At 41.2% G+C, this 25,065-nt stretch overlaps 1 protein-coding gene and 1 long non-coding RNA gene across 8 annotated transcripts in view; one reads left to right on the forward strand and one right to left on the reverse strand.

Annotated features, from left to right (window-relative positions):
* DDR2 (discoidin domain receptor tyrosine kinase 2) overlaps positions 1-25,065 on the forward strand; it is a 149,368-nt gene that overhangs the window by 114,513 nt on the left and 9,790 nt on the right. For all 5 annotated transcript variants that reach the window (XM_077886844.1, XM_077886841.1, XM_077886840.1 and 2 more), the window contains 12 exons: positions 727-958; positions 1,267-1,414; positions 1,799-1,904; positions 6,004-6,187; positions 9,762-10,005; positions 13,731-13,793; positions 14,569-14,699; positions 17,256-17,466; positions 18,874-19,097; positions 20,311-20,438; positions 22,488-22,679; positions 22,957-23,191. In XM_077886844.1, the coding sequence (XP_077742970.1) occupies positions 727-958; positions 1,267-1,414; positions 1,799-1,904; positions 6,004-6,187; positions 9,762-10,005; positions 13,731-13,793; positions 14,569-14,699; positions 17,256-17,466; positions 18,874-19,097; positions 20,311-20,438; positions 22,488-22,679; positions 22,957-23,191 (2,098 nt within the window). The remainder of the gene's footprint in view (positions 1-726; positions 959-1,266; positions 1,415-1,798; positions 1,905-6,003; positions 6,188-9,761; positions 10,006-13,730; positions 13,794-14,568; positions 14,700-17,255; positions 17,467-18,873; positions 19,098-20,310; positions 20,439-22,487; positions 22,680-22,956; positions 23,192-25,065) is intronic.
* On the reverse strand, positions 4,969-24,794 carry LOC144307241 (uncharacterized). Of its 3 annotated transcripts, none has more exons than XR_013374163.1 (4): positions 24,669-24,794; positions 14,487-14,690; positions 12,912-13,073; positions 4,969-5,118 (listed from the first exon to the last, which is right to left on the reverse strand). It is a non-coding gene; the product is annotated as an uncharacterized LOC144307241 (long non-coding RNA). The 3 variants fall into 3 exon arrangements; XR_013374164.1 differs by lacking the exon at positions 24,669-24,794 and adding an exon at positions 22,467-22,613; XR_013374162.1 differs by lacking the exon at positions 24,669-24,794 and adding an exon at positions 19,205-19,778.

The raw sequence follows: 25,065 nt of genomic DNA on the forward strand, positions 1-25,065 counted from the left end.
ATTTCTTCATATGTGAAAGATGAGAGTGGGTTGGTGGGGTTGGAAGAGAACAACGAGTAGGTGACATCTGTAAGAAAAGAGACATTCCAGGGAAGAGGGAAAGTGGTAAGAGGTTCCCAAAATAAACCTTATACTTATTTCACAATTTTCCTCACTGGTAGTTTAGTTTAGAGGTAATAAAATGAAACCAGATTATTTACTACTCCCCTGACATGCTCCTACCCCTCACTCTCATCATGGGTTCCCATGGCTTTCTGCTGGGCCGCCATGCCCATCCTGTTGGTTAAAATTCCACTGCGTTACATAACCCACACTGGGGATCTTATGATCCCTCCCTCCTCCTTCCTATAACTTGATATCCAAGCAAGGGGTGGCCACCCTTGTTATGTTGGGACTGAATGTGGAAGGGGGTGGTAAAATGACTCATGGGGGGGGTATAGGGTAGAAAAGGTTTCATTTCCCTTGAGACCTTTAAATCAGGATGAGAAGTAAAGACTACATCTGATCTGAAAGCCTCTAGGCCCTGGTTGTGTTTCTCTGGGTTTCATAGTGCCTCAGGGACAGGGGACTGACCACGGGTGATGGCAGTAAGGCTTGAAGGGAGACCAGAAGAGTCTTTTTAGAGTGGGAACCCAGCCTGCTCTCTCCCCTCAGTTGCTTGCTGTGGATTGGTAAACAACTGTAGTTTCATGGTTTCTCTCTGTTTCCCTAACCCTGTGTCTCAAGGCTGGACTCAGAAGACGGGGATGGAGCCTGGTGCCCTGAGATTCCAGTGGAACCCGATGACCTGAAGGAGTTCCTACAGATTGACTTGCACACCCTGCACTTTATCACTCTGGTGGGGACCCAAGGGCGCCATGCCGGGGGCCATGGCATTGAGTTTGCCCCCATGTACAAGATCAATTACAGTCGGGATGGCACTCGCTGGATCTCTTGGCGGAACCGGCATGGGAAACAGGTAGGAAGAAGAGACATCTAGACCCTGAGATGTCCAGGACCATATTTTGACTTAGGCTAGAAGAGGAAGTACGCAGGCTGTCTTGTAGGTATGTGCATCCACACACCTGGCATGCCCTTGTAAATGTCTGACCGAGGATGAGGGAGGGTGGACTGGGGCTATTGGGAGGAATATCAAGGCTGCTGAGACAGCTGAGTGGATACATTCTTCTCCTTCAATTCAAAAGAGAGGGTCCATGAAAGGGGTGATGAGGAAGAGTCAGTGTAACCTCATAGCATCTTCCTGCTCTTTCTCTTCTCTTTCCTCAGGTGCTGGATGGGAATAGTAACCCCTATGACATTTTCCTAAAGGACTTGGAGCCACCCATCGTGGCCAGATTTGTCCGCTTCATTCCAGTCACTGACCACTCCATGAATGTGTGCATGCGGGTGGAGCTTTATGGCTGTGTCTGGCTAGGTAGGTCTCCAGAGACAGAGAGCTTATAGACCTTATAAAAAACCCCAACCCCTGGAAAATAAAGGCAAACAGGTCGGAGAGGTATGGGATTAGTAATCTCTGGAGTGATGTGATTCCCTCTAGGTTAGAGTCAAGAAAGGATATTGTTTCTCCACCAAGATTTGGTGCTGTATGCTCTAAATGATGCATTCTGATTCATTTCACTGACTGCCACTGAGGAGTGCTCCTCAGCCGTGCTCCTTTTGTGCCCAGGTTAAGTCCTATGCAGACACACTGAACACGATTGCATCCTTGCAGTCTTATGTAACTCCCTGTGAGAATTGGTCTGAGCAGTAGGTGTATCTCCTTCCTGAGGCACTGACACATTTGTGTTTCCTTTGGCAGATGGCTTGGTGTCTTACAATGCTCCAGCTGGACAGCAGTTTGTACTCCCTGGAGGCTCCATCATTTATCTGAATGATTCTGTCTATGATGGAGCTGTTGGGTACAGGTAAATTCTCGGAAACTTTGGTCATCAGAATGAGAATGTGGCTACTAGAAGAGAGTAATATTTTATTATGGCTTGGGATTAATAATTAATCAACAGGTCAACCAACTGGTGTTTATTTAGACCCTGTATTAGGCATTGTGAGATAATTTAGATGAAGTAAAATATGGAGTTCTGCAAGGAACTTAGATCCTAGTTTGGGAAGACAGAGAAATAGAAAATTACATAAAACAAAGGCTGAAATTGTGGTATAGCTCTAAGTATGGTAGCCATATTTTTTTGACCCTTAAAACAGGACATATGGTCTGACTATGGAGACAAAGGACTAGAAGGATTGAAATTATAAGTATACTAAATAAGCTAAGTCATGAAGTTCAGGAAGAATGAACCCCATACATATAAATGCTTTAGAAGTCATGAAAAGGAGACTCATAAGGCTTATGAGAGACAAGGAGAGTTTCTAGGATGATATGATTTAGAGCAGAGAAGGCAGGTAGAAGGGAGCAGAGGAAAGGGCTGAGGACAAGAATGGCCTGATTGTAGCAGAAACTCAAGCTGGGACCAGCAGAAAGGACCAGTGGGAAGTCCTGAAATGGACCTATGGAGGGCCATGGTGGAAGAGTATGATTGGACATGGTAGGAATTTAGGGTTGGATGAGAAGTGTTCCCACTTATCTCACCTCACTCTGAGCCTTGCCATTCTTCTTCTAGTCCACTTCAACACTTTTCTCTCTCTTAACTTGGTCTTTGTCTGCAAAGATTGAGCCTGGGAGAGAGGTTAAGTCCAGACTAGATGTTGGAGGTTTCTAGTGGTTGAGAGAGGGAGAAATTAGTCTCAGGAAGGGGAGTGAGAGATTAGAGCACTTCTATTGTTTTAGGTGTGAAGAATAAAGCCCCCCAGATACCACTCCCTGAGAGTGAAGACCTGACTCCTCCAATATTCAATTTCTAGCTACTTCCTTTCCATCTGCTTAGTCACTGTTCTTCCCCATTCACTTAAACTGTCTGGGCATCCTTTTATTCAGCCACACTCCAACTGACATTTACTCAAAGCATAGAGGAAATCAGAGATCAATTGAATTCATTTAGGTCAATAAATCTTTGCTAATCCACTGTTACTACCTACAAGGAATTTGGACAGACTTGGCAGGTACTCAAAAATATAAGAAAGTCCTTGATCCTACCTTTAAGAAGCTCACAGTTAGGAATGGGAACTAAACCAGGATATAAATCACTGTGATACAAACATAGGATTAAGAGACATCTTATGAGTATGCTGGGGTTCAAAGGAACAAGTAAGCTATGGTAGGAAAGCATAGCACTGGGAGTGAAAACACTTGGCTGCATGTCATAAAAGTTGCTTATGTTTGCTTAAAGTGATAAAAAATGTATGAGAAAAGCATTTTGTAAAGGTAAAGTGAAAAATACATGTAAGTTTTTATCTGATTTGGAAAACTGGCAAAGACATGATGGAATAGATGAAATCTCAAGTGGGCCCCAAGGAAGGGTGGAACTTTCACAGGTAAAGAATGTTGAAATTCTATTTGAGGCAGAGTGAATCGCAAGACAGAAGAAACACACTGTAAGGTTCAGGGGAATGTCTGCTAAAGACCAATAGTTTAGGGCAGCCCGGGTGGCTCAGCGGTTTAGCGCTGCCTTCAGCCCTGATCCTGGAGACCTGGGATCGAGTCCCACATCAGGCTCCCTGTATGGAGCCTGCTTCTCTCTCTGCCTGTGTCTCTGCCTCTCTCTCTCTCTCTCTCTCTCTCTCTGTGTGTGTGTGTCTCATGAACAAATAAATAAAATCTTTAGAAAAAAAAAGATCAATAGTTTAACCACCAGCCATACTTAGGTAGCAAAAGAGTAGATGAGAAGCATGATTGAGCAGATGATGTCCTATTTTGGAGGTACTTGAATGTTAGGGCCAGGAGGAAGAAGGGGAGGAGGAGTTTTCTTTTCATCATCAACATAATCACCAACAGAACAAATCTTTGAAGATTTTGAAAGCTGAGGAAGGACATGATTGGAACTGTGCTTTAGACAGATTAATCAAGAGGCTTGCAAAGGTTAGATTTGAGTGAAAAGAGGAGGTGACGAGGGACATTTTCTAATTGCAAATTCTGTCAGATGAGAAGAAGGAAGGACCAAGGCTGCTAAAATGGTGACTGTGGGAACAAGAGGAGGAGACATTCACATAGGGGTCGTTTGCAATCTGATTGGATATAGAGGAGAGACAGTCGGGTGAGAAAAAGAGGTAGATGAAACCTTGGGGATGGCATTTATTCACTAACAAAAAAATTTTGGTGCTCGTGTTGTGCCAGGCACTTTGAGCCACTGAATATGAGAAAAATATAATGGGCAGAAATGAGAAACTTAAGGGGAAATATTTAGTTAAGAAAGGGATAGTGATGGGTTTCAGTTGGGTTATAAATTTAAGGGACTAGCAGGGGATTCAAATGGATAAATAAGGCAGGTAACTAGTAACAGAGGGAAGATCAAGAATAATTGCAATAGTTTTCACACAATCATCTCCCATTTATAGCTGAGGTAGTGAGGTTATCACTATGGAGTGTGCCTGAGTGATGAGGTATAAGCTCCCTAATTCAGAATCTCAGGATTAGATAGTTTTAGTAGCAAAAGTTATCTTTTTTTAACTAAAAAATTTATAGAGATAGTACATGCTTGTTGTAGTGATTTCTAACAATTCTAAAGGAGATTAAGTAAACCAGGAAAGTTTCTTTCCTTACCCATCCCCATGTGATTTAATTTTGATTAAAACAAATTAATTTTTCATTTGTGTTGCTTTCATAAGTTTCATGGGGATTTATAATTCTGGGGACAATGGGAAATATACTTATTGCAAGTAAACTTATGTTCTCCTAGCCTTCTGATCTGTAGAGAGAAGAAAAAGATGGCAAATCCTTGGAAGGGAGATCCAGGCTCTGGTCACTGTGGATAAGGCCAGTCAAATTTTATAATTTGCCAAACATTTTTCAATGAACAAATAAATAAAAAAATGTATCTGTAAGGCTGGCATAATCACGCAATTATTTTTTGTGAATTCACAACTTTTATGTAACCTAAAGGGGCACATGTATTTTTGCTTGAGGGTGAGTATCCCAATATTTTCATTTGGGAGACTCCTGACTATCATTTAGAGCTTGAAATGCAGAGTTTGAGGAGAGAGGAGTCCCAGTTGATGAGTTCTTGCTCTGTCCTTCCATAAAAAGAAGGTAAAATAAAAAGAGAAAGCCAATAAGAAATAGCCAAATTAACATAAATACACAATTGTCCTATATACTAATCAAGCAAAGCCTTACAATCAGAAATGGAAAGCCCGCCAAGCTAGAAAGCAAGACTAAATCCAATGCCTGAGCCCCTCATGTAATTCATGCATTTTATTTCATGACTCTAGTATTCTGCAAATTTAATTAAAATTAGAAATAAATTAGTATTTAAATTTGGCATTGATTACTTTCCCCCCTTTAGTTTGGGGTCAAATTGGGTGGTTGGATGTGGGGTAGAGGAGTGCATGACTGGCTTCTCTGGAATTGATTCACTGAAAAATGACAACATTAAGTCAAAGAAGAGTCAGAAAAATTTCCAACAAGCTCTGGGACTATTTATTGAGTGATAGTCAAGTGCTACTATCTACTGTAGTGTTCATTGTATGCATCCATCCATCCATTCATTCATTTACTCATTAATAGATTAATTAATCAAATGAATTTGATAACATTGAATTATTATTGAAAAGCATATTATATTCAGTTTCCAAGAATAGGTAAGGATACAATAGATTATAGAACGCTTTTCTTATAACCTGATAAAATATTGTTCAAAAGCTTTGCTGCTGAAGGAGTAAGCAATTAAGTATTTTATAAAATTTATTTGTATGAAATTCTTTGTTCTCCATTGATGCAGGATAAATGCATCAATATTATAAAATATACTGGATTTTTCATAATCCTTCAACCTTCAAGATAATCAACTCTTACAAAACCCTGGGGTGAAGAAGCTGGGTATAAAAGCTCTTCCTCGAATGTGCAATTAATTCTAGATTTCTCTCTCCCTTTCCCGTCTTTTCCCCTGGCTTGCGCAGCATGACTGAAGGGTTGGGCCAGCTGACAGATGGGGTGTCTGGCCTGGATGACTTCACTCAGACTCACGAATACCACGTGTGGCCGGGCTATGACTACGTGGGCTGGAGGAATGAAAGTGCCCCCAGTGGTTACATCGAGATCATGTTTGAATTTGACCGCATCAGGAATTTCACAACCATGAAGGTCAGTGGAGTTAGGTGTAGTGGAACGTGTCCAAGGAATCCAAAATGATGGTGTAGTGAAAAGGCACACTAGAAAGAACCCTGGGTGGTGCCAGCAGAACTGGATTCAAATCGGTATTCTGCTACTAATGAGCCACATGTGTTTCCAAGTCACTTCATCTCTTGGCTTCTTGCTTCCTTTGTAAATAAGGGGGTTAGACTAGGTCACTGTTTCTCAATGTTTTCTGTTGTTCCAACATCAGAGCCTACATACCATTAGGCACAGTGGGCCTAGAGCTCACAGGACTTTTTAAAGCCCCTGGAAATGTTTTAACTTTAACTTCTTTTAATGTCAGTGGGGGAAAAGAACTTTTAGGGTCAAAAATTATTTTCATCTGTTTAACAACACAATTTTAAAATACAGTTTTATTTTATTTTATTTTTAGTGGAGGGAGGGGCTCACAAGAGCAAAAGTAACAATTGCCCATGGAAATCATTTTATGGCCCTGCCCCATGTGCCCCAGGGACAAGACATACTTTTATCAATAAGGCTGGCTTGTTGCAACTCTAATTCTAAATGGAAGACATGAATATTTTGTATTTTGTCTTTGGAATAACTTTCCACCCCTACCCTGTCTCTTTAACCCCTGCAGCACTGAGAAATCATAATAGAAGGCTCTGTACTCTTCTGTTTCCAGAGTTCTTTGTCCCTTATCTGTTGCAACAGCACATCTGTCTGGTCATCCTACTAGATTTTGATCTCCCCCAAACTGAACTCTAAGCTTGAGGAAAACTGGGGCTTAAAAGTACAAAGTCCTTTTGTTGAATGTAAGGGAGACCCCTGAAGTTTTTGTGGTTCACATAGAATTTTTACTGGTTTGTTGAGGAGCATAAGAGGACTCTAATAAGAGGCCCAAGAAAGTGGACAAGTGCATTTGACCTCACACATGGATCCTCATTTATCTGTCAGTTTCCCAATTAATAGTTAATATCATTATAATAATATTATATTAATATTATAACATTATAATAATATTATTTCCCTATTAATAGTTGAATACAGAATATTAATGGCCAAAAACCTGGTGTTGCTGCCTCTATTTCAATCCCCTTGGGATGATTTGCAGTTCAGTGTGGGGAGAGGCACTACCTATTTGCAAAAGGAGATATGTAGGATGAGTTGAAGATCCAGCAGAAGGAAATCTGTGTTATCATTAAGGGTCCCTAGTGAATCAAAATTTGTTATTCTTGGCACAAACCTGGAGTCAAAGAGGAAATCCATGTCTATTATATCACCCTCACATGTTAATGTGGTAATATCTCCTAACTGGACTAATAGCTATCAGTTAAATGAACAAATATTTAAGATGAGAACAGAAGGATCAACACATGCCCATCTACTTGTATATTGTTCAAGGCTGGCTCCTTGGCAGTTGTAAAACATAAGTACGTGCAGTTGTGTGTAACACACTCTTCTTCACAAGGTTTTCTGGAGGGAGGAAGAGAATATGCATAGTGGCAAAAATATGTACCTCCAGGGAAAATTTATTTGTTTTGCTGAATAATGAGATAGCCACATGCGCCTATGAACATGTCTGTTGATTCAGAGAAATATACCATTGGGATAACTTTTAGTCTCAGAAATAATAAAATGTATGTTAAACTCTCCACAAAATTGTACTATTTAGTCAATAGACGTAATCTTCCTGAGTCCCCTGTAGCTCCGGTTTAATTAGTTTATCACAGGTCAGAATTATTCAGAAGCATAATCTACAGTAAGCAGGTGCCAGAAACTTCGAAGAAGCTATCTCAGGCTCAGGCCTCTCGAGCCCAAACAGGTCTCTAGCATATTTTAATTTTTCTGAGACAAATAAAATGTAAACGATGACTTTTGGATCACTAACATCTTTTAGAGAGTAGTTATTGGTTTCTAGGCAAATTATTGCCATTCCCCTCAGTCCTTAAATATAGTCAAAATAGCCTATTGAAGTATATTCATGTACTTTTAAAATGTTCTGCATTTATTAAATAAATATGTAAGCCCAGAGGGGAATGAAATTCTATACTATTTATTTGCATTCCAGGAGAATTCTCAAAACATCTGGAGGAGAGATTATTACCTCCCCCGCAGGCTACCTATCCAACACTTTGCAGATTTCAAAAAAAAAAAAAAAAAAATCTAAAAAATCTAGTGAAGCTGTAGATGGTATTTTTTGGATTTTTTTTTCTAGCCTTGCTCCATTGACTTGTGCTCAATAAACTGGAACAGTTAACTCATCCCAAAGAAAGAAGGTACTAACAGATGTTTTCAACATTAAAAAGTTTACAGGAAAATCCAAATGGAGAAGTTAAAGCAACTTGCTCCATTTCTGTGTGACATGGTATTGGCAAGAGCACTGGACTAAGAGTCTAGAGTTCTAGACTCCATCCTGTTGTTGACTGCTCATTTCTCTGCTCATTTCTTCAACCATAAAATTGCTGCAATCATTGCTGCTGCTTCTTCATTTAAAAATAAATTCTGAATGGTAGTCCTCCTGTATTTCCCATCCAGAGAGCAGAGGAGGGTACCAAAGACAGTCGGAGGGTTACAATTCAGGCCCTAAGCAAGACATTAAAATGCAAATAGCAAATATATCCCCAGAATGGCAAAGATGCTTTTCCAACTTGTGCAGTCTTTTAGTTCAGGGGATAGCGATCCACAAAGCTCCATTTTCCACGTACGACTAAGCCAGAGGAAATGTCAGTGAACTACCACGAGGGACCTGACCTAGTTACAAATATGCATATTCCATTTCTGAGGGATGTTAAATGCAGCAAGGTGCTCCAGAGGAACTGTTGTGGGATCTTTGTTTCCGATGACCCTTTTAAAAGCCATACAAATATCCTGGTGAAAGAGTCATGGCAGCAGGCAAGAGGATGCAAGCTACTTTCCGAAAGACCTTCTTTTCTCATCTCAGAAAATATCCGTGGGGAAGATTTCATGCCCACATCAGAATGGCTTCACCTTAACTTAACTTAAATGAAGATAGTGTGTCTCTGGCTGAAAAATGCCAATATGTGGCCCTTGAAATGAGATTCCTAAAGAGAAAGATGAAATTGTTTTGGAATGTGTACTGTTTCAGATTTCTCAGCTAACCCTGTTGGAAGGAGTGGACTGGCTTTAGAATGCACCTAGGAGGGAGCAGGAGAGAGGACTCCCCCTTACCTCAGTTCAGAGCAGCCTGCTTCTGGGTGCATGGCAAGCCTGTTGGAGAGGGTTAGACACCTGGGAGTGTTAAGCGCAAGGAAGGCCCCGAAAGGATGCTGGTCCAGCCCTCATTTAACAGATGAGGTGACAGGAAATGAGGTGACCCGGGCCTTACAGGTGTAGACAGGTGACCAGGGGAGCCACCTCGGTTCTGAGGGCCAGACCAATGTATCCCTGCCACCCTTCAAGTTCCTGGAAGAGCAAGTCTGAAAGACTACAGAGCAACTTCTCACCAAGGGCAGTGCTCAGATAAATGGTCAGGTCTAGGACGTCAGGGGTTAGGTTGCACTGTGTCCCTGCGCCACTTACTGCTGTCAGCCTGTCACTCGCATGCCTCTTTCTCTGCCAGGTCCATTGCAACAACATGTTTGCTAAAGGTGTGAAGATTTTTAAGGAGGTGCAGTGCTACTTCCGCTCTGAGGCCAACGAGTGGGAACCTAACGCTGTGTCCTTCCCCCTCGTCCTGGACGATGTCAACCCCAGTGCCCGCTTCGTCACGGTGCCCCTCCACCACCGCATGGCCAGTGCCATCAAGTGCCAATACCATTTTGCGGACACCTGGATGATGTTCAGTGAAATCACCTTCCAATCAGGTTGGGAGCTGAGGGAGCCTCCTGTGGAAATGGGAGGAACAGGAGGAAGGGGTGGACTGGAGCTGCTCACTGGAGGGTCTCTAAGGAAAAGGGTTGCATGGCGGCTTCTCGCAGATGCATAGAGGAATCTTCCGTAAGACTAGAATACTTACTGGGTTCTACATATTTTTGTAAAAGGCACATAAATAAAGGACTAATACATGAGAATACAATGAGCTAAAGCTATATAAATGAAGCCAGTTAAGGGGAAGCACACTACTAAAATATTTAAGTGAAAATTTCTAAATAGGGGCACCTCGTTGGCTCTTTGGTTGAGCGTCTGCCAACCTGATCCTGGGGTGATCCTGGGGTCCTGGGATCGAGTCCCACATTGGGCTCCCTGCAGGGAACCTGCTTCTCCCTCTGCCTGTGTCTCTGCCTCTCTCTGTGTGTCTCTTATGAATAAATAAAATCTTAAGAAAAAATTCTAAATACACAAAAGTAAAGACCCCTCATCAGTCACTGCCTTACTAACCACTGGTTTTGCCAGTCTTGTTTTATCCATTTCTCCCTTTCCATTGTAGAATTTTAAATAAATTTGAGACATTATTTGATTTCATTACTAAAAATGTGAGACCACATCTAAGAAAATAGCATTATCTTTATAAACATCATGCCTCATACGCATAAAGCATTATGGCATCTAACAACATTTGTTAATAAGTAATTCTTTAACATTAGCTAATAGGTTGTCCACATTCAGGTATCCCTGATTGTCTAATACTACTACTACAGTTGGCTTGATCAAATTCAGATCCAAATAAGGTCCTCTTGGGGATCCCTGGGTGGCGCAGTGGTTTGGCGCCTGCCTTTGGCCCAGGGCGCGATCCTGGAGACCCAGGATCGAATCCCACGTCGGGCTCCCGGTGCATGCAGCCTGCTTCTCCCTCTGCCTGTGTCTCTGCCTCTCTCTCTCTCTCTCTGTGTGACTATCATATATAAATAAAGAAAAAAAATTTTAAAAAACCAAAAAAACAAATAAGGTCCTCTTGGGAGATTTCCTTTAGGATATTCCTAAGTGTCTCTCTTAATATAAAACAGTCCTTTTAAAAAAAATCCATTCTGGTTTGGCTGATTGCTTTCTGTGATGCCATTTTTTAGAGCATATATCTTTTGTCATTTCTGTAGACTCGTGGTTATATCTACAGGCTGATTTGATTCAAGTTCAATATTTATTTTTGTCAAGAATTTTCATAGATAGTGCTGTGTCCTTTATGTTAAACCTCATCATGAGGATGTAATGTTAGATTCTCTCACCTTAAGTAATGCTAAGATTGATTTCTGGGCTCAAGTTATCTCCACTGATGACCACTGCTTGAATTATTTATTTCATTAGGGATTGTTAAATGGTGATTTTCTAGTTTTTGCATTCCTTCTGCATTTATTAGCTCAATTTCTTCTGACTAGTAGAACTGTTCCTCATGCACTTGCTTACCCTGAGATATGGTTCACATTGAAAGGGCAGGAAACATGATTAATTTTTTCTCTTCATCAATTTTCAGAGTTGATGCCCTAGCAACCTTCAATAATGTTTTGGTTTTTAATATCATCATGCATTCATTGCTTTTTTAATAATTTCAGTATGTTTAATCAGTTGTAATTATTAATTATTTCTGATGCTCAAATTGTCTTACATTTGACCAGAGCATACACCTTTAGGCTGGCTCTGTGTTCTTTGTATCTGGACTTATAAGACTTTGATAAATATCTTATTTTCTGGAAGAACAAAATTATGCAAGCTCTTTTTAAACATTGGTGTTCCAGATATGGAGTCAACCATTTCCTTAAGCAGTCCTCGTTCCTTTTATTGGAGAATGGTGCTTAGAGACCACAAACCGGGTAGTAGGGATTGTGCTGAATCTTGCAAAATTAAAAGGCATTTAGGACATTGTCTACCACCATTGAGATGAGGTACAAAACCCACACATTGATTTTTCTAAAGATGCTCAAAAAATCAAAAAACTGATACCAAGAATTAGCAGTCAGGAGAGAGGTCAGTAGAGGGTGGGTTCATAACAGTGTCAAAAGAGTGAGCCTTGCACTGGACTGGTAGAAAAGTTTAGGTGAAAAATAACAGAAGAGGGGAAGAGAGACTAATGTGAAGATAAAGTACAAGACCCCATGCTTTCTGATTTAACTTTTATTTCTTAAAAATTTTTGTTTATTTATTTTAAGATTTTAAAAATTTATATATTTATTTATTTGAGAAAGAGAGAGAGAGAGAGAGAGAGAGAGAGCAGGAGGATGAGTAGAGGGAGAGGGACAAACAGGCTCTATGCTGAGAGCAGAGCCCAACATGGGACTCCACCCCATGACTGAAGATCTCATGACTGAGATCATGACTTGAGCCAAAATCAAGAGTCGGACCCTTAACTGACTGAGCCACCCAGGCACCCCTGATTTAAGTTTTAAAGGAAGAAAATTTCAGGACAGTTTGCTCATTAAGATGTACTGATAAGGAAATAGAACATCTGTTTGAAAAAAAAACAAGTTTGGTGCCTTGATGCCTTCTTCTATAAAGACCTAATTTAAGAATAGATTGATTATTTTACATGAAGTATTTACTAAGAGCAGAAATTTAGAGCAGTCTGGGTGGCTCAGCAGTTTAGCGCTGCCTTCATCCCAGGGTGTGGTCCTGGGGACCCAGGATTGAATCCCACGTCAGGCTCCCTGCATGGAATGGAGCCTGCTTCTCCCTCTGCCTCTGTCTGTGCCTCTCATGAATAAATAAATTAAATCTTAAAAAAAAAGAACAGTGGTTTAGATGTTTAAAAACGGTGTCATTACATTGTGTTAACAATGAGACCATAGATTCTCATCCATCCTCAGGGATTCTATTCTCTTGGCAGAGTAATTAGTCCACTTACCTTGTTATACCCAATTGCAGCAATGGGCTAGTTTTTGACTCCTGGGATCTCTTGAGTTTTATAATCCAATGTCATGATAACATTCATTTCCATTGGAGCTTGAGGACCCAATGCAGAAAAGTATATGTAGATGCCAGATACCTCCCAATTTGCATAATAATGCTAAGAAGAAGAAAAATTAGGACTTACGGAGAGCATGCGGGTTGAAGGGAATTGCATATTCTAATTCTTGACTTCCTTCCTTAGACAAATCAGAGGGGAAAATGAGTTGCCAACATCAATCTAGCAAATACATTCTGGGGGGCTAGTTTTAGAAGCTTATACATCACAGTAAAGGACACTCCGGTATCAATAATTTACCTATAAGGATGAGGTTTGATTATAAATTAAAGGGCTAGGTCAATGAGCATAGTGAAAACAACTTAATTTCTTTGGAGAGCCGCTTAGCGCTATGTCTGTTCCATGACCACTTACCCATCATGTTCTCTCTACATTTTGCTGAATTTGGGTCTGACTTCCTATGCATGCTTTATGATAATGTGTGGTCACAGCCCTCTGAGCCACTGTTTCATAAACTTCTTTGTACCATGACACCTAGTATCGTTTAAACAAACATTTTCCAAAAGAAGAGTTGCTCTTACTGTCCAGATGAATGATGATTTTTTAAAATTTAGAATATTATATGAGTTCCTTTTTAAGAAAAGCTGATGACAACTCGCTAAATTGATTTCACAATGTGCTAGGTCACGATCTGCCTCCAGAAAAACCACTACTTAGCTGTATTCTCCCCAGCTCTGACTCACACTTATTTTGTAACAGACGCTGCAATGTATAACAACTCTGGAGCCCTGCCCACCTCACCTGTGGCACCCACAACCTATGGTATGTGTGATTTCTAGTTATAAAAGTTAAAATTGAAGGGGGCTTCTAAAAGATGAAGAAGGGTAGAGATTTGCAAGGGCCTGATTGTCTGCATAGGAGGCTTTATACCAGGTGGCTTTGGATGAAGGGTAGTTCTGGAAAGATAGAATCCAAAGTAAAGGATCCAAACTCACTCTCCTCACTAGTTCATTTTATTCTTCAGTTAAAGCAGAGTCTGGAGTTGTTCCAATTGCTTCATGAAAGTTTGGGTATCTCAGAACAAAAACAAGGAAAGGGACATTTCTAGGGGATCTCAATGGATGGAAGTCCATTAAACAAAATGGTAGTCTCTCTAATTGGAGATACATGCAAAAATGTATCCAGTGCTTTAGATGATCACTGGTAATATGAGCCGGCAATATGGGAAACACATATGATCAAGTGTCTCCAAGGGGGACTCTTCACCTATTTTTCATGAGGTATGACTGTGGGCCAGTAGACCTAGGCTGTGGTAATAAAGGAACAAAATTTGAGGATGAATTGAAAACTTCTCCATTATCCAGTCTGATACATGAGGAGGAGGCGGAGGCTACGGCCCCAAGGAGGAGGACTGTATGTTGGAGGAGCAAAGTCATACAAGACTAGCAAGACTGAAACTAAGCAGAAGTGTTAAGGCGGCATCTTGTAGAATTATCCTGAAGGAAAAAGTTCTACCTCTGTCCCTGGTCCAGTCTCTCATGCTTTTCCTTGCCCCATGAGATGGTGATGTTCTCCATCTCTCTCTTCTTGGTCACAGATCCAATGCTTAAAGTCGATGACAGCAACACTCGGATCCTGATTGGCTGCTTGGTGGCCATCATCTTCATTCTCCTGGCCATCATTGTCATCATCCTCTGGAGGCAGTTCTGGCAGAAAATGCTGGAGAAGGTAAGGAAGTGCAGAACAGTCATGGGATAAGAACCTGTGCTACACGTGCCTAAGCCACTGTCACCCCAGGAGAAAAAGGCAAACTATAAGAACTTGTAAATGCTTAGAGCATTAACTGAGGCCACTAAGAAGCCTGGGATTGGAGAAGCTTGTTGCTGAAGGGAGTCAGAAAAGAATAAGCTAAGTCCATTTTCTCATGTTTGAAACAAGGATTTTGGAGCCTCCCTAGGAAACTCTTCCTAATACATTGAATCTCAACTCAAACATCTTCCTTGAAGGTTTTGATTCACTGGGTTTGGGGAGAGTGCAGGCATCTGTGTTTTTTAAAAAAATTAACAGATGTACAATTGGTACCTAGCTAAAATTTCTGATAATGCTGTTCCTTCTCTTGTTACTGTTTACACACATGCATGTGTGTGTGTGTGTAGAAAAACATTCAGCCTCATTAATATCCAAGCCAAGTTTCTCATAGTCCTGTTTCTACTTTATTTACTTGGAAGTTGTGATTATGCATCCTTCTGGGTCCCTCTTCAGATTTGTTTTGTCCAGCCTAACTTACCTGAATAATTTTTATACATTTGCCTAACATTCGACAATCTGCAAGGTCTTTTTTTTGTGTGTACTCTTTTACTTAAACTTTGTTGAATAATGGTGAGCTGGGCCTAGTAAGTTATATAGAAGTGTGATGTACTTAAGGTCATATAACTGATAGCCTATTTTCTATGGTCATTCCAATTGTCAGTGTTGAAATTTGTCAACTTTTTTCCTTTTAAAATATATACATTCCACTGAAAAGTTGGAATATCTATAACTTTGGTATTTTAGGCTAGATAGCAACTCCCTGGGCATTTCTGCTAGGTATCTGATACTCTTAGGGTCTGCTGATGTTTAAGTGTTTCTAGATTTGGCCATGGACGTCTTCACTGATCCATGGATTCAAAGGGATGTGGACTGAAAGGTTAGAGAAGCTCTGAGCTTTGAGGTAATTCAAGACCTTTCTTCTAGAATGCTGGAACACACTGGGTATCTAAGTTCTGGATGAGGAGCAGCAAAATGTGCTGGTGGTAGTAGAAGCTGGTAGTCTGAAGGTCCATGGGACAGCTTGAAGCTGATGTGTGTCTTATTGAGTATTTTGTTATGCCTGCATTTTCATTGGGAAGAGGGAATCTGTGTTCTATACCGTGTGAGCTATATTTCTCTTTATTGGAGAAATTACCACACTTCTCTGGATCTTCTGAGCCTGATTGGAATATGTTCATGACTGGAAGAGGAGTATTGGATTGGAGATTCTTCAAGTAAAAGGGAAAGCAAAAATTTTGCCCTGGAATATTTAACTTGGTCCTTCAAAAAATTATTTCTACCCTGTGTATCCTAGTAAGATAAATCCAGATGCTTTGGAATGACAGGATTTCTTCCTGGGGACAGAATTTGTGTCTCTGTGTGTGTCTATGCGTTTGTGTGCACGTATGCGTATGTGTGTGTATAAAACCCTTAGGCATACACATATATTCCAAAAACCATGATTCAAAATAGCTTTAGACTAACCATTATTTGCAGGATGCTTTTAGTAGTGTCCTTAACATTTTTTCTTTGAGAGAACTAAATAAACCCATATTTATTGAGTACCTACTATGTGCTGGGCTCCAAACTCTGTATTGAGGATGTGATTGTAACAAAGGACTTTTTAGTCCAGGGGATAAAGCAGACATCTAAGTGTCTCCACTGAACACTCAAACATGTGTTTATGAGAGTGGAACATTTTTTATGTTCAAATCCAAATAGTTCACATACATTCAAATTCGTGCATTTTCCTTTAGAAGGTGCAGATAGATCACATCGGCTAGGATGCCAAAACAATTTTATTATCTTTCTCCTCCCTCCCCCCCTCCTCCTCCCCCTCCTCCTCTCCCTCCTCCTTCTCCTCCTCTTCTTCTTCTTCTTCTTCTTCTTCTTCTTCTTCTTCTTCTTCTTCATTAGGTATAATTCACTTCAGTATCCCCAGGGATTTCCTTTTGCATTCTTATAGCTATTTTATTTTGGGCTAGTAAAAATGCAGGATTGAGGACATATTATCCTAAGCTATGGAGCCAGAGTGATGGAGTGCACTACTGAGCCATCATGTTATAGCACATCTGTTGAGTGAATGAGCATTTTAATGTGTCTACACAGAATCAAACCAATTAAAAGATAAGCCTGCTAAAATCCAGTATATAATAGAACATCAAAAACTGTAAGATGGAGAAGATCTTTGATTGGCCACTGATAGGTTCTCACAGTGTCATATAAATAATGCTTATAAATGCTTCAGTGGAAGTTAACAAACATTGGCAGCACAGAAGTTAGGAGATCACATTTTGCCTTGAAGCAATGGAGGATTACTCTCAGTTCCTATGACACAGGCATTTGACACAGGTCGCATCCCTGTCACTTGTGGTGCTTCCAGGGTTTAAGAGTAACAGAGAGGTATTTCACCTGAGTGGAGGAGCTGGATCTCAGAAGAGGAGGAGGCTACGATCCCCTTTGTGCCAACATGCCTTCCCCATTCTTCTCATTCAGGCTTCCCGGAGGATGCTGGATGATGAAATGACAGTCAGCCTGTCCCTGCCCAGTGAGTCCAGCATGTTCAACAACAACCGCTCCTCATCGCCAAGTGAGCAGGAGTCCAATTCCACTTATGATCGCATCTTTCCCCTTCGTCCTGACTACCAGGAGCCATCGAGGCTGATACGAAAACTCCCAGAATTTGCTCCTGGGGAGGAAGAGTCAGGTGAGGATGGCCCAGTGGCAGAGAATGAGGGAGAGATCTTGACGGGCATCATGAAGGTGTGACACTTTTCTCCTCCTCAGCCAAGACTGGTTTTAATCGAGAGGAGCCCACGTTTTCCTGAGAAGTCCACACTCTCTTTCTAGACTGATCTGCCACTGGTCCTACCCTAATCTGAGTGCCTCTCTTTTGCTACTGCACATAGTAGGTATTTAAAAGGACCCTCAGGTCAGAAGAGAAAGAAAATAGATAAAGGTTGTCGCTAAGGTGCTAACACCTGAAGAGCCTAAGCTAAGTCCAACTAGTCTGGTCTCTTCATTTTCCATAGGAAGAAGGTGAGGAAGCCCAGCTAGGGCACTCACCCAATACCAAACATCATTAGTGGTAAATTCAGGACTAGCATTTCACCTGGAGAAAACAAATAAATGAAGCTAAAGACATCCTGGAATTCCCAATCTTCTAGCCATCTAGATAACTGAGTTTATCTAATTTTTGTTTATTTCTCTTTGGTGAAAATTTATTAGAATGATACAAGATCTTTTACATCAGTGAATATTTCTTGCCTTTCTTCAATAAAAAGCATTGCTTTGGTAAAATAGTGCCAATTGATTCATATCCAGTGTTTTTTAGAGTGCTGCAGAGTGACATCAGAAGGGATTCTGGGGTCATCAGTGAGGCTCAGAGCAGCTTTTCCATAAGGTCAGCACCTGAGGAATGACCTAAGTCAGTGGAACTTGTGTTTGGGAGAAAGGCCAGATGGAGAAGCAGACAGACCTAACTGGGCACGCATAGGCTTTGCAAGGGCTCTTTTCAAAGGAGGAAAGGAAACTCGCATATGTTTATCACTCAGCGGATAAGAAACATTGAAGGAGCACGTTGAACTCAAGGATATTAACGAATTTATTTCCTAGGCTAACCTAAAGTAACTTACCTATTTTCTAATATGTTAAAACATCTCCCCCCTCATATTTTAAGTTATTTTTTTTTAAGGAAGAATGTGTCTCAAACTATATTGAATCATCAGAAAGTTGTTTCATCCCTAAAATATGTTATTAAATCAATGAGAGTGTCTTCAAATTAAAGAAATAAGTGATGTGATTAAATCATCGAACTTTCCTACTCTGCTCTTATCTAGAGTGAACTACACCTACAGCTTCACCACGATCCCCTAAGATTAGCCAAGGAGGTTGCTAATGATCACGTAGTTTGAGAAGAATAAGAGAAAATGATATTCTACATTCTGAAGGCCACGAGACAGGGTCTCCAGGGGAACCATTCTTTGAGTGAGAATGGCATGGAGTAGTGTAGGCTGTCTTAGGGGCAGGTCCTAGCCTTCCTTTTGGATTTTCTTCCTGGAAGGATCTCCAAAGATGCCCCTTGGAGGAGGACTTATTGCCTGTGTCTTCCCAGGCTGCAGTGGCGTCGTGAAGCCTGCCCAGCCCAGCGGGCCTGAGGGGGCGCCACACTACGCAGAGGCTGACATCGTGAACCTGCAGGGGGTCACGGGAGGCAACACCTACTCGGTGCCTGCCGTTACCATGGACCTGCTCTCAGGGAAGGACGTGGCTGTGGAAGAGTTCCCCAGGAAACTCCTAACGTTCAAGGAGAAGCTGGGAGAAGGCCAGTTCGGGGAGGTGAGTTGAATCTTTTAGTGGGGTCTCTGGTTCTTGGTATCTCAAAGATAGGGGTTGAATACAAATGGCCAGTAGAGCCAAGTGTCCCTTCCGAAGTGGGTTCAGACCTCAGTGTCTCCTTCACTCCTCTGTCCTTGCCTCGTCCTCTGGAAGGCTGGTATTGGGATCAACCTCATCTTTGTGAAATAGCCCACAAAGGTTGCTGGGTCTTCTGAGTTCTGTATAGAAATTTTTAAAGCAAGCAAGTCACTAGACTGCAGATATCTTGAAAAACATGCAATATTTTCAAATTTTTTTACGATAGGTTACAAAGGGTGGGGTCCCGTAAGATGTGATCATCTTTGATAAACTGTCCAAGAACATCCTGCTACTTGATAGCCACTTTGTTTTCTTCCTGTCAGTGGGAGTTATGTGTAAAGTGGTCAAAAACAACCTCGCCCCTGACTTGAGTCCCAGAATCAGCCGGAGGGAATGAATTGCCAACTGAGATAAGGAGGAGCACTCTTCCCGATGGCCCTCCGAGTGATGCACGTAATAGTGACTTTGCACTCTTCTATCAGTCACGGGAACCTTCTGAGAATCCAAAGCCATGACTTAAGTGGCAACAGGAGCCTTTCACCAGCACCATCTGAACCCCAGATGAAATATAGGAATATGTTATTGGTTTTCAGTGTGGGTGGCATGCTTTGCCCTTGGGTAGGTTTGGTGTTGGTGGATGTACAAGGGCCGGTGACATCTGTTTGTGATGTCGTATATACTCATTCTGTCCCCTGGGTTAAAAACACAGGCTCATTATTCTGTTACTAATACATAGGGGTTACTTATGTACTAACACCATACTAAGGGATTACCTTAGAGAAGAAACTGCCATATGTTTCCTATGAGCCAATAACTAAACTTCCTTGAGTCAAAGTTGGAGTGTTTCTGCCGAGCGCCATTTTAGAGTGGCCTATGCCGTAATACAATAGTATGTTGTAGGTTCAGTCACATAGCATCCCAATCCACGTATGTTTCTTTTATAAAGCAGTAACAATGTCAAACTTTATCATTGTTTGTCTCGACTATTTGCATTAAAGGCATGTTACACGTATCTTAACATGTATGATTTGGCTTGAGTTGTAAGAGTTAGCTTATCTCCAGGAAATGCCCAGCAAGAGTACTGAGCCATCTTCAGGAGAAACGATGATGCTGAGACTAGATGACTTTTGTCTAGGTTCATCTCTGTGAAGTGGAGGGGATGGAAAAATTCAAAGACAAAGATTTTGCCCTAGATGTCAGTGCCAACCAGCCTGTCCTGGTGGCCGTGAAAATGCTCCGAGCAGACGCCAACAAGAATGCCAGGTCTGTGGTCTGCATTTTGAATTTTTCTTTATGTATTTCGCCTTCAGGATCAGGAACACTCCTGGAAACCTTTGAGCATTTTTTGTTTTTCTTTGAGATGGGAAGGTCTGTGAGCTGCCTCACCTTTCACTGTTGTGCTCTATTTTTCTGAGGGGCCTGCAGTCCTCATCTCTCTTCTCTGTCTCCGGCAAATGCAGATGTCCACTTTCCATTGAATTAGCTCCATGTTTACTTCCTCACTCCCTTTGCACAGAGCTGTACTTCCCAACACACCCAACAGCCTGAATATGTGCTCCTTCGACCATGGCGCTCAGACATCCTCCTGAATGTCATTACTGCCTCTTGGCCGACTTCCACTTTTACACACAACTTTCTTGCTGAGTCTCCTCCATGCTCCTTTATTCGCGTCTCTATTTACTGTCTCATTCCTTTTTTTTTCTCTTTTATGCTCCTTTTCTTCTGTGACCAGCAAACCCCCAAATGAGAAGCTACCTCTACTTGGAAAAGTATCCATGGACCTCAAAGCAAAAGGATCCTACAGTTGGTTAGCGTGTCCCAAACTGGCCAATAGTCTCTTGGATCCTTTACTACATAAATTGCAGTTTCCAGCCATACTCCGTTGTCTGACAGCCTTTCCATTACAGTAATGGTGAGTTAATCCTCACCCAGAGAGGCATGCTGGTTGAAAGCTGGTTGTCTGTGTCTCAAAGAAGTCTGCACATCTGGGTAACGTATGTATTTTCCCATTTGTGTTGACTTGGTTTGTCTCGCTGATACTCACAGCGAGAGAAAGCTTATTATCCCTGTCCCCCAAATTATTGTAAATTCCAAGTATGGTCAGTAGAGTTTCATTAAAAGTGTTGCAACGGACAGGATGTGAAATGAAGAAGGAAGAAAGGTGAGGGAACACAATTGGAATTTTAACTGTGAGAACTTCAGTCTTAAAGACCTGGATATGCATGAAAAATGACATCCTCTGGGTCCCTTAGAGAGACAAGATATTCTTAATATTAACTTTATCACGTGATTGGAGAGAGTGGCGAGAAGAAAAAAAAAACATAGGATATAACAAAGCCTTTGCCCATTGGTTTGGTTGGTGAGGTTTGGTGTTCCTCTCCCGGGGCCACTGTAATTTAGCAGTGAAGGATGGTCTCCCCCAAGCTGTGGAGACCCCTGGTTTTGAGTGGAAGGGAAATGAAAGAGGGGACATGTCACATCAGGACTACATTGATTTCTGGGGTTTTATATTGATACAGTATAACTCCCAGTCCAGAATTCCTAGAAAACTCACCAGAGATTCATAGCTCATCTGCTCTGATAGTTTTAAGAATGTGGGCCAGTGGTCTCACTGACCCAAATATTGTTACTGGGAAAGATGATAGCCCATTTTGTGACTCGAGTGGTTGTCACTAGGGTCCTCAAACAGTTCTAGTCCAAGTGAGTGCTGATTTGGAAGCAACTCCACACTACCACCATGAACTTGAAAACAGCTCTGTTTTGAACAGGCTGCTCAGTGTGTGTTGTGACTACTGCTGGTGTGCCCTGTAGTGCGAACAACCAGTATGAGAAAAAGAAAGAGTTCCCAGATAAAGCAGAGGATGATTTTTCACGTTATAAAGGATTTCTTTGCTTGATCGATAGAGTGAGTCCGTAGCTTTTTAAAAAAGTAAATACTCCAGTGTACTTAAGAAACAATTTCCAGGGAAAAGTTTCATTTTGCATATGAGTTTTTAGCAGCATATCTGTGTTTCAGCAAATAGTAGTCACTTTCTATGTGGTGGGCCTTTTGTTGGACTCTAGGGATGTAAATGTGAGCAGGTCATGGCTCTTGTTCTCAAAAAGACCACAGTTGAATAAACATGCATCCTATTCCAGGATGTGTAGAATAAGGCATTTCCAGGTACCAACTTCTCTGTCCTCCCAAAGGTTATTTAAAGGGAAATAAGACTCTGGGGAAATGGGTAGGACTAGGCTTTGCTGTGTCTCCTTCCCCCTCTTGTTTCTAACCCTGGCAGCCTCTGGGTTTACCTATGTCTGTGTCCTCCAAAGGAACGATTTTCTCAAGGAGATAAAGATCATGTCCCGACTCAAGGACCCAAACATCATCCGCCTCTTAGCTGTGTGTATCACCGATGACCCGCTGTGCATGATCACTGAGTACATGGAGAATGGAGATCTCAATCAGTTTCTTTCCCGCCACGAGCCCCCTAGTTCTGCCTCCGGCAATGTACCCACCGTCAGGTAAGTAAGTCGGGTCCCCCATCCCTTCTCTGCATTCAAGAGGCTAACCTGGGCTCCGGGGAGTAAAGTTCATCAATGTTCTGGCATGAGGAGGGGAGGTTAGCACGCAGGAATAATGGAGCAGCCACCCTTTGAGGGAAAGCAAAGAGATCCACTGAGAACAGAGAAGAGATGTTGGTGGAAACTCCAGTTGACTGGTACCCCCTGGAGAATGTGTGCCTCTCGCAGCTTGCTCTTTCCATAGGCTACTTCCTCCCCTCTTTTTTTATTCCCTCAGTTATGCCAACCTGAAGTTTATGGCTACCCAGATTGCCTCTGGCATGAAGTACCTTTCCTCTCTCAATTTTGTCCACCGAGATCTGGCCACACGAAACTGCTTAGTGGGTAAGAACTATACCATCAAGATAGCTGACTTCGGAATGAGCAGAAACCTGTACAGTGGTGACTACTACCGGATCCAGGGCCGCGCGGTGCTCCCCATCCGCTGGATGTCTTGGGAGAGTATCTTGCTGGTGAGTTCCTCTCGTTTTTAAGCGCTACCTCAACAACGGACGTGTAGGCAGGTACGCGTGGCACACAGGGACAAGCCTGAGACAAGGCAAGTTTGCAGCAAGCAAACACTAGATGTTGATATTTTCTCTGACTTGAGATGATTTACTCGGTATATTCACCATTATTATTATTTTTACACTTGCCTACTTCTGCTGATAAAGTGTAACATGCTCGCTATAGAAAATTCAGGACAAGGTTAAAAATGCACCTATCATCATACAAGATTTACTATCCTTCGTTTTCTCTCTACCCTTTCGACCTACTGATTGGTCTTCATTAATTTGTGATATTAAAAACCTTATCATGGGGATCCCTGGGTGGCTCAGCGGTTTGGCGCCTGCCTTTGGCCCAGGGCGCGATCCTGGAGTCCTGGGATTGAGTCCCACGTCAGGCTCCTGGCATGGAGCCTGCTTCTCCCTCTTCCTGTGTCTCTGCCTCTCTCTCTCTCTCTCTCTCTATCATTCATAAATAAATAAATAAATAAATAAATAAATAAAGCTTTAAATAAATAAATAAAAATAAAAACCTTATCACTTAATGAAATGTTATCCACACAGAATATTTTTCTTCTGTATTAATTTCATAACCATATTTCTAATGAATTATTTGGATTGACATCTCTATATTTATTTTAATGAGTTTTGCTGCTTTTTATTTTAAGTTCATCATTCTTTGCTTTATAATTTTTATTCAATGCTTGGTATTCTGGACCATGAGCGAGTAATTTTTTCCAAATGTCTCTCTTGGAGGTGTATTTTCTGACCCTGCGAATCTGAGACATGTCAGTGTTGATTTTACACCACTTAGCTGATTTGTGGAATTATTAGACTTTAAACACTTACTTCCTACAATGCTATGTACATGTAATTTTGTCTTTTGTCATTTAGTATTGCAGAGAAAAGCCTGAGAGCAATCTAGCTTTGTTCATTTATAGTCAATCAGCTTATTTCTTGTTCATATTCTTAAAGGATTCATTAATTAAATTTGAAATGAAAAAATATAGTTATTCCCTTTCTCTCACCAAGATAACCACTTAATATTTTGGTATATTTCCTTTGGGGTTGTTTTCTATACACACATTTCTGTGTATGTGTATATGTGTCTATGTATATATACGTGTATATATGTATATATATGTGTATATGTATGTATGTGTATATGTACAGTAGACCCCCTTATTTACGGGGGATATGTCCAGGGCCTCCAGTGGATGCCTGAAACTGCAGGTAGTACTGAACCCTATACATACTATGTTTTTTTCCCATACATACACACCTATGATAAAGGTATAATAGATATTTTAATATAGAAATCAGGTACAGTAAGAGATTAAAAACAGTAATTAATAATAAAATAGAACAATTGTAACAATATACTGTCAAAAGTCATGTAAATATGGTTTCTCTCTCTCTCTCCAAAATATTGTACTGTACTCACCCTTCCTCTTGTGATGATATAAGGTGATAAAATGCCTGCCTGAAGAGATGGAGCAGGTGAATTGTGGAGGCATTGTGATGTAACGTTAGGTTACTACTAACCCGCTGATGATACATTAGAAGGAGGGTGCTCTGCTTCTGGGCCACTGTTGACTGTGGGTAACTGAAATCATGGAAAATGGAACTGCAGATAAAGGGGACTACCCTGTGGAACTAATTATAGTACATAACCAGGGTGATGTAATGCACGTATCATTCTACATCATTAGCCTTTCCTATGTCATTCAATGTTCTTCAAAAACCTGACTTTAACAGCTGAATAATATTCCATTGTGTGTATCTATCCAATAATTTAATAACATCTCTGTCATTTGACGTGTAAGTGCTTTCCAGTTGCC

The sequence above is a fragment of the Canis aureus genome, chromosome 38, assembly GCF_053574225.1.
Source record: "Canis aureus isolate CA01 chromosome 38, VMU_Caureus_v.1.0, whole genome shotgun sequence".
Lineage (NCBI taxonomy): Eukaryota > Metazoa > Chordata > Mammalia > Carnivora > Canidae > Canis > Canis aureus.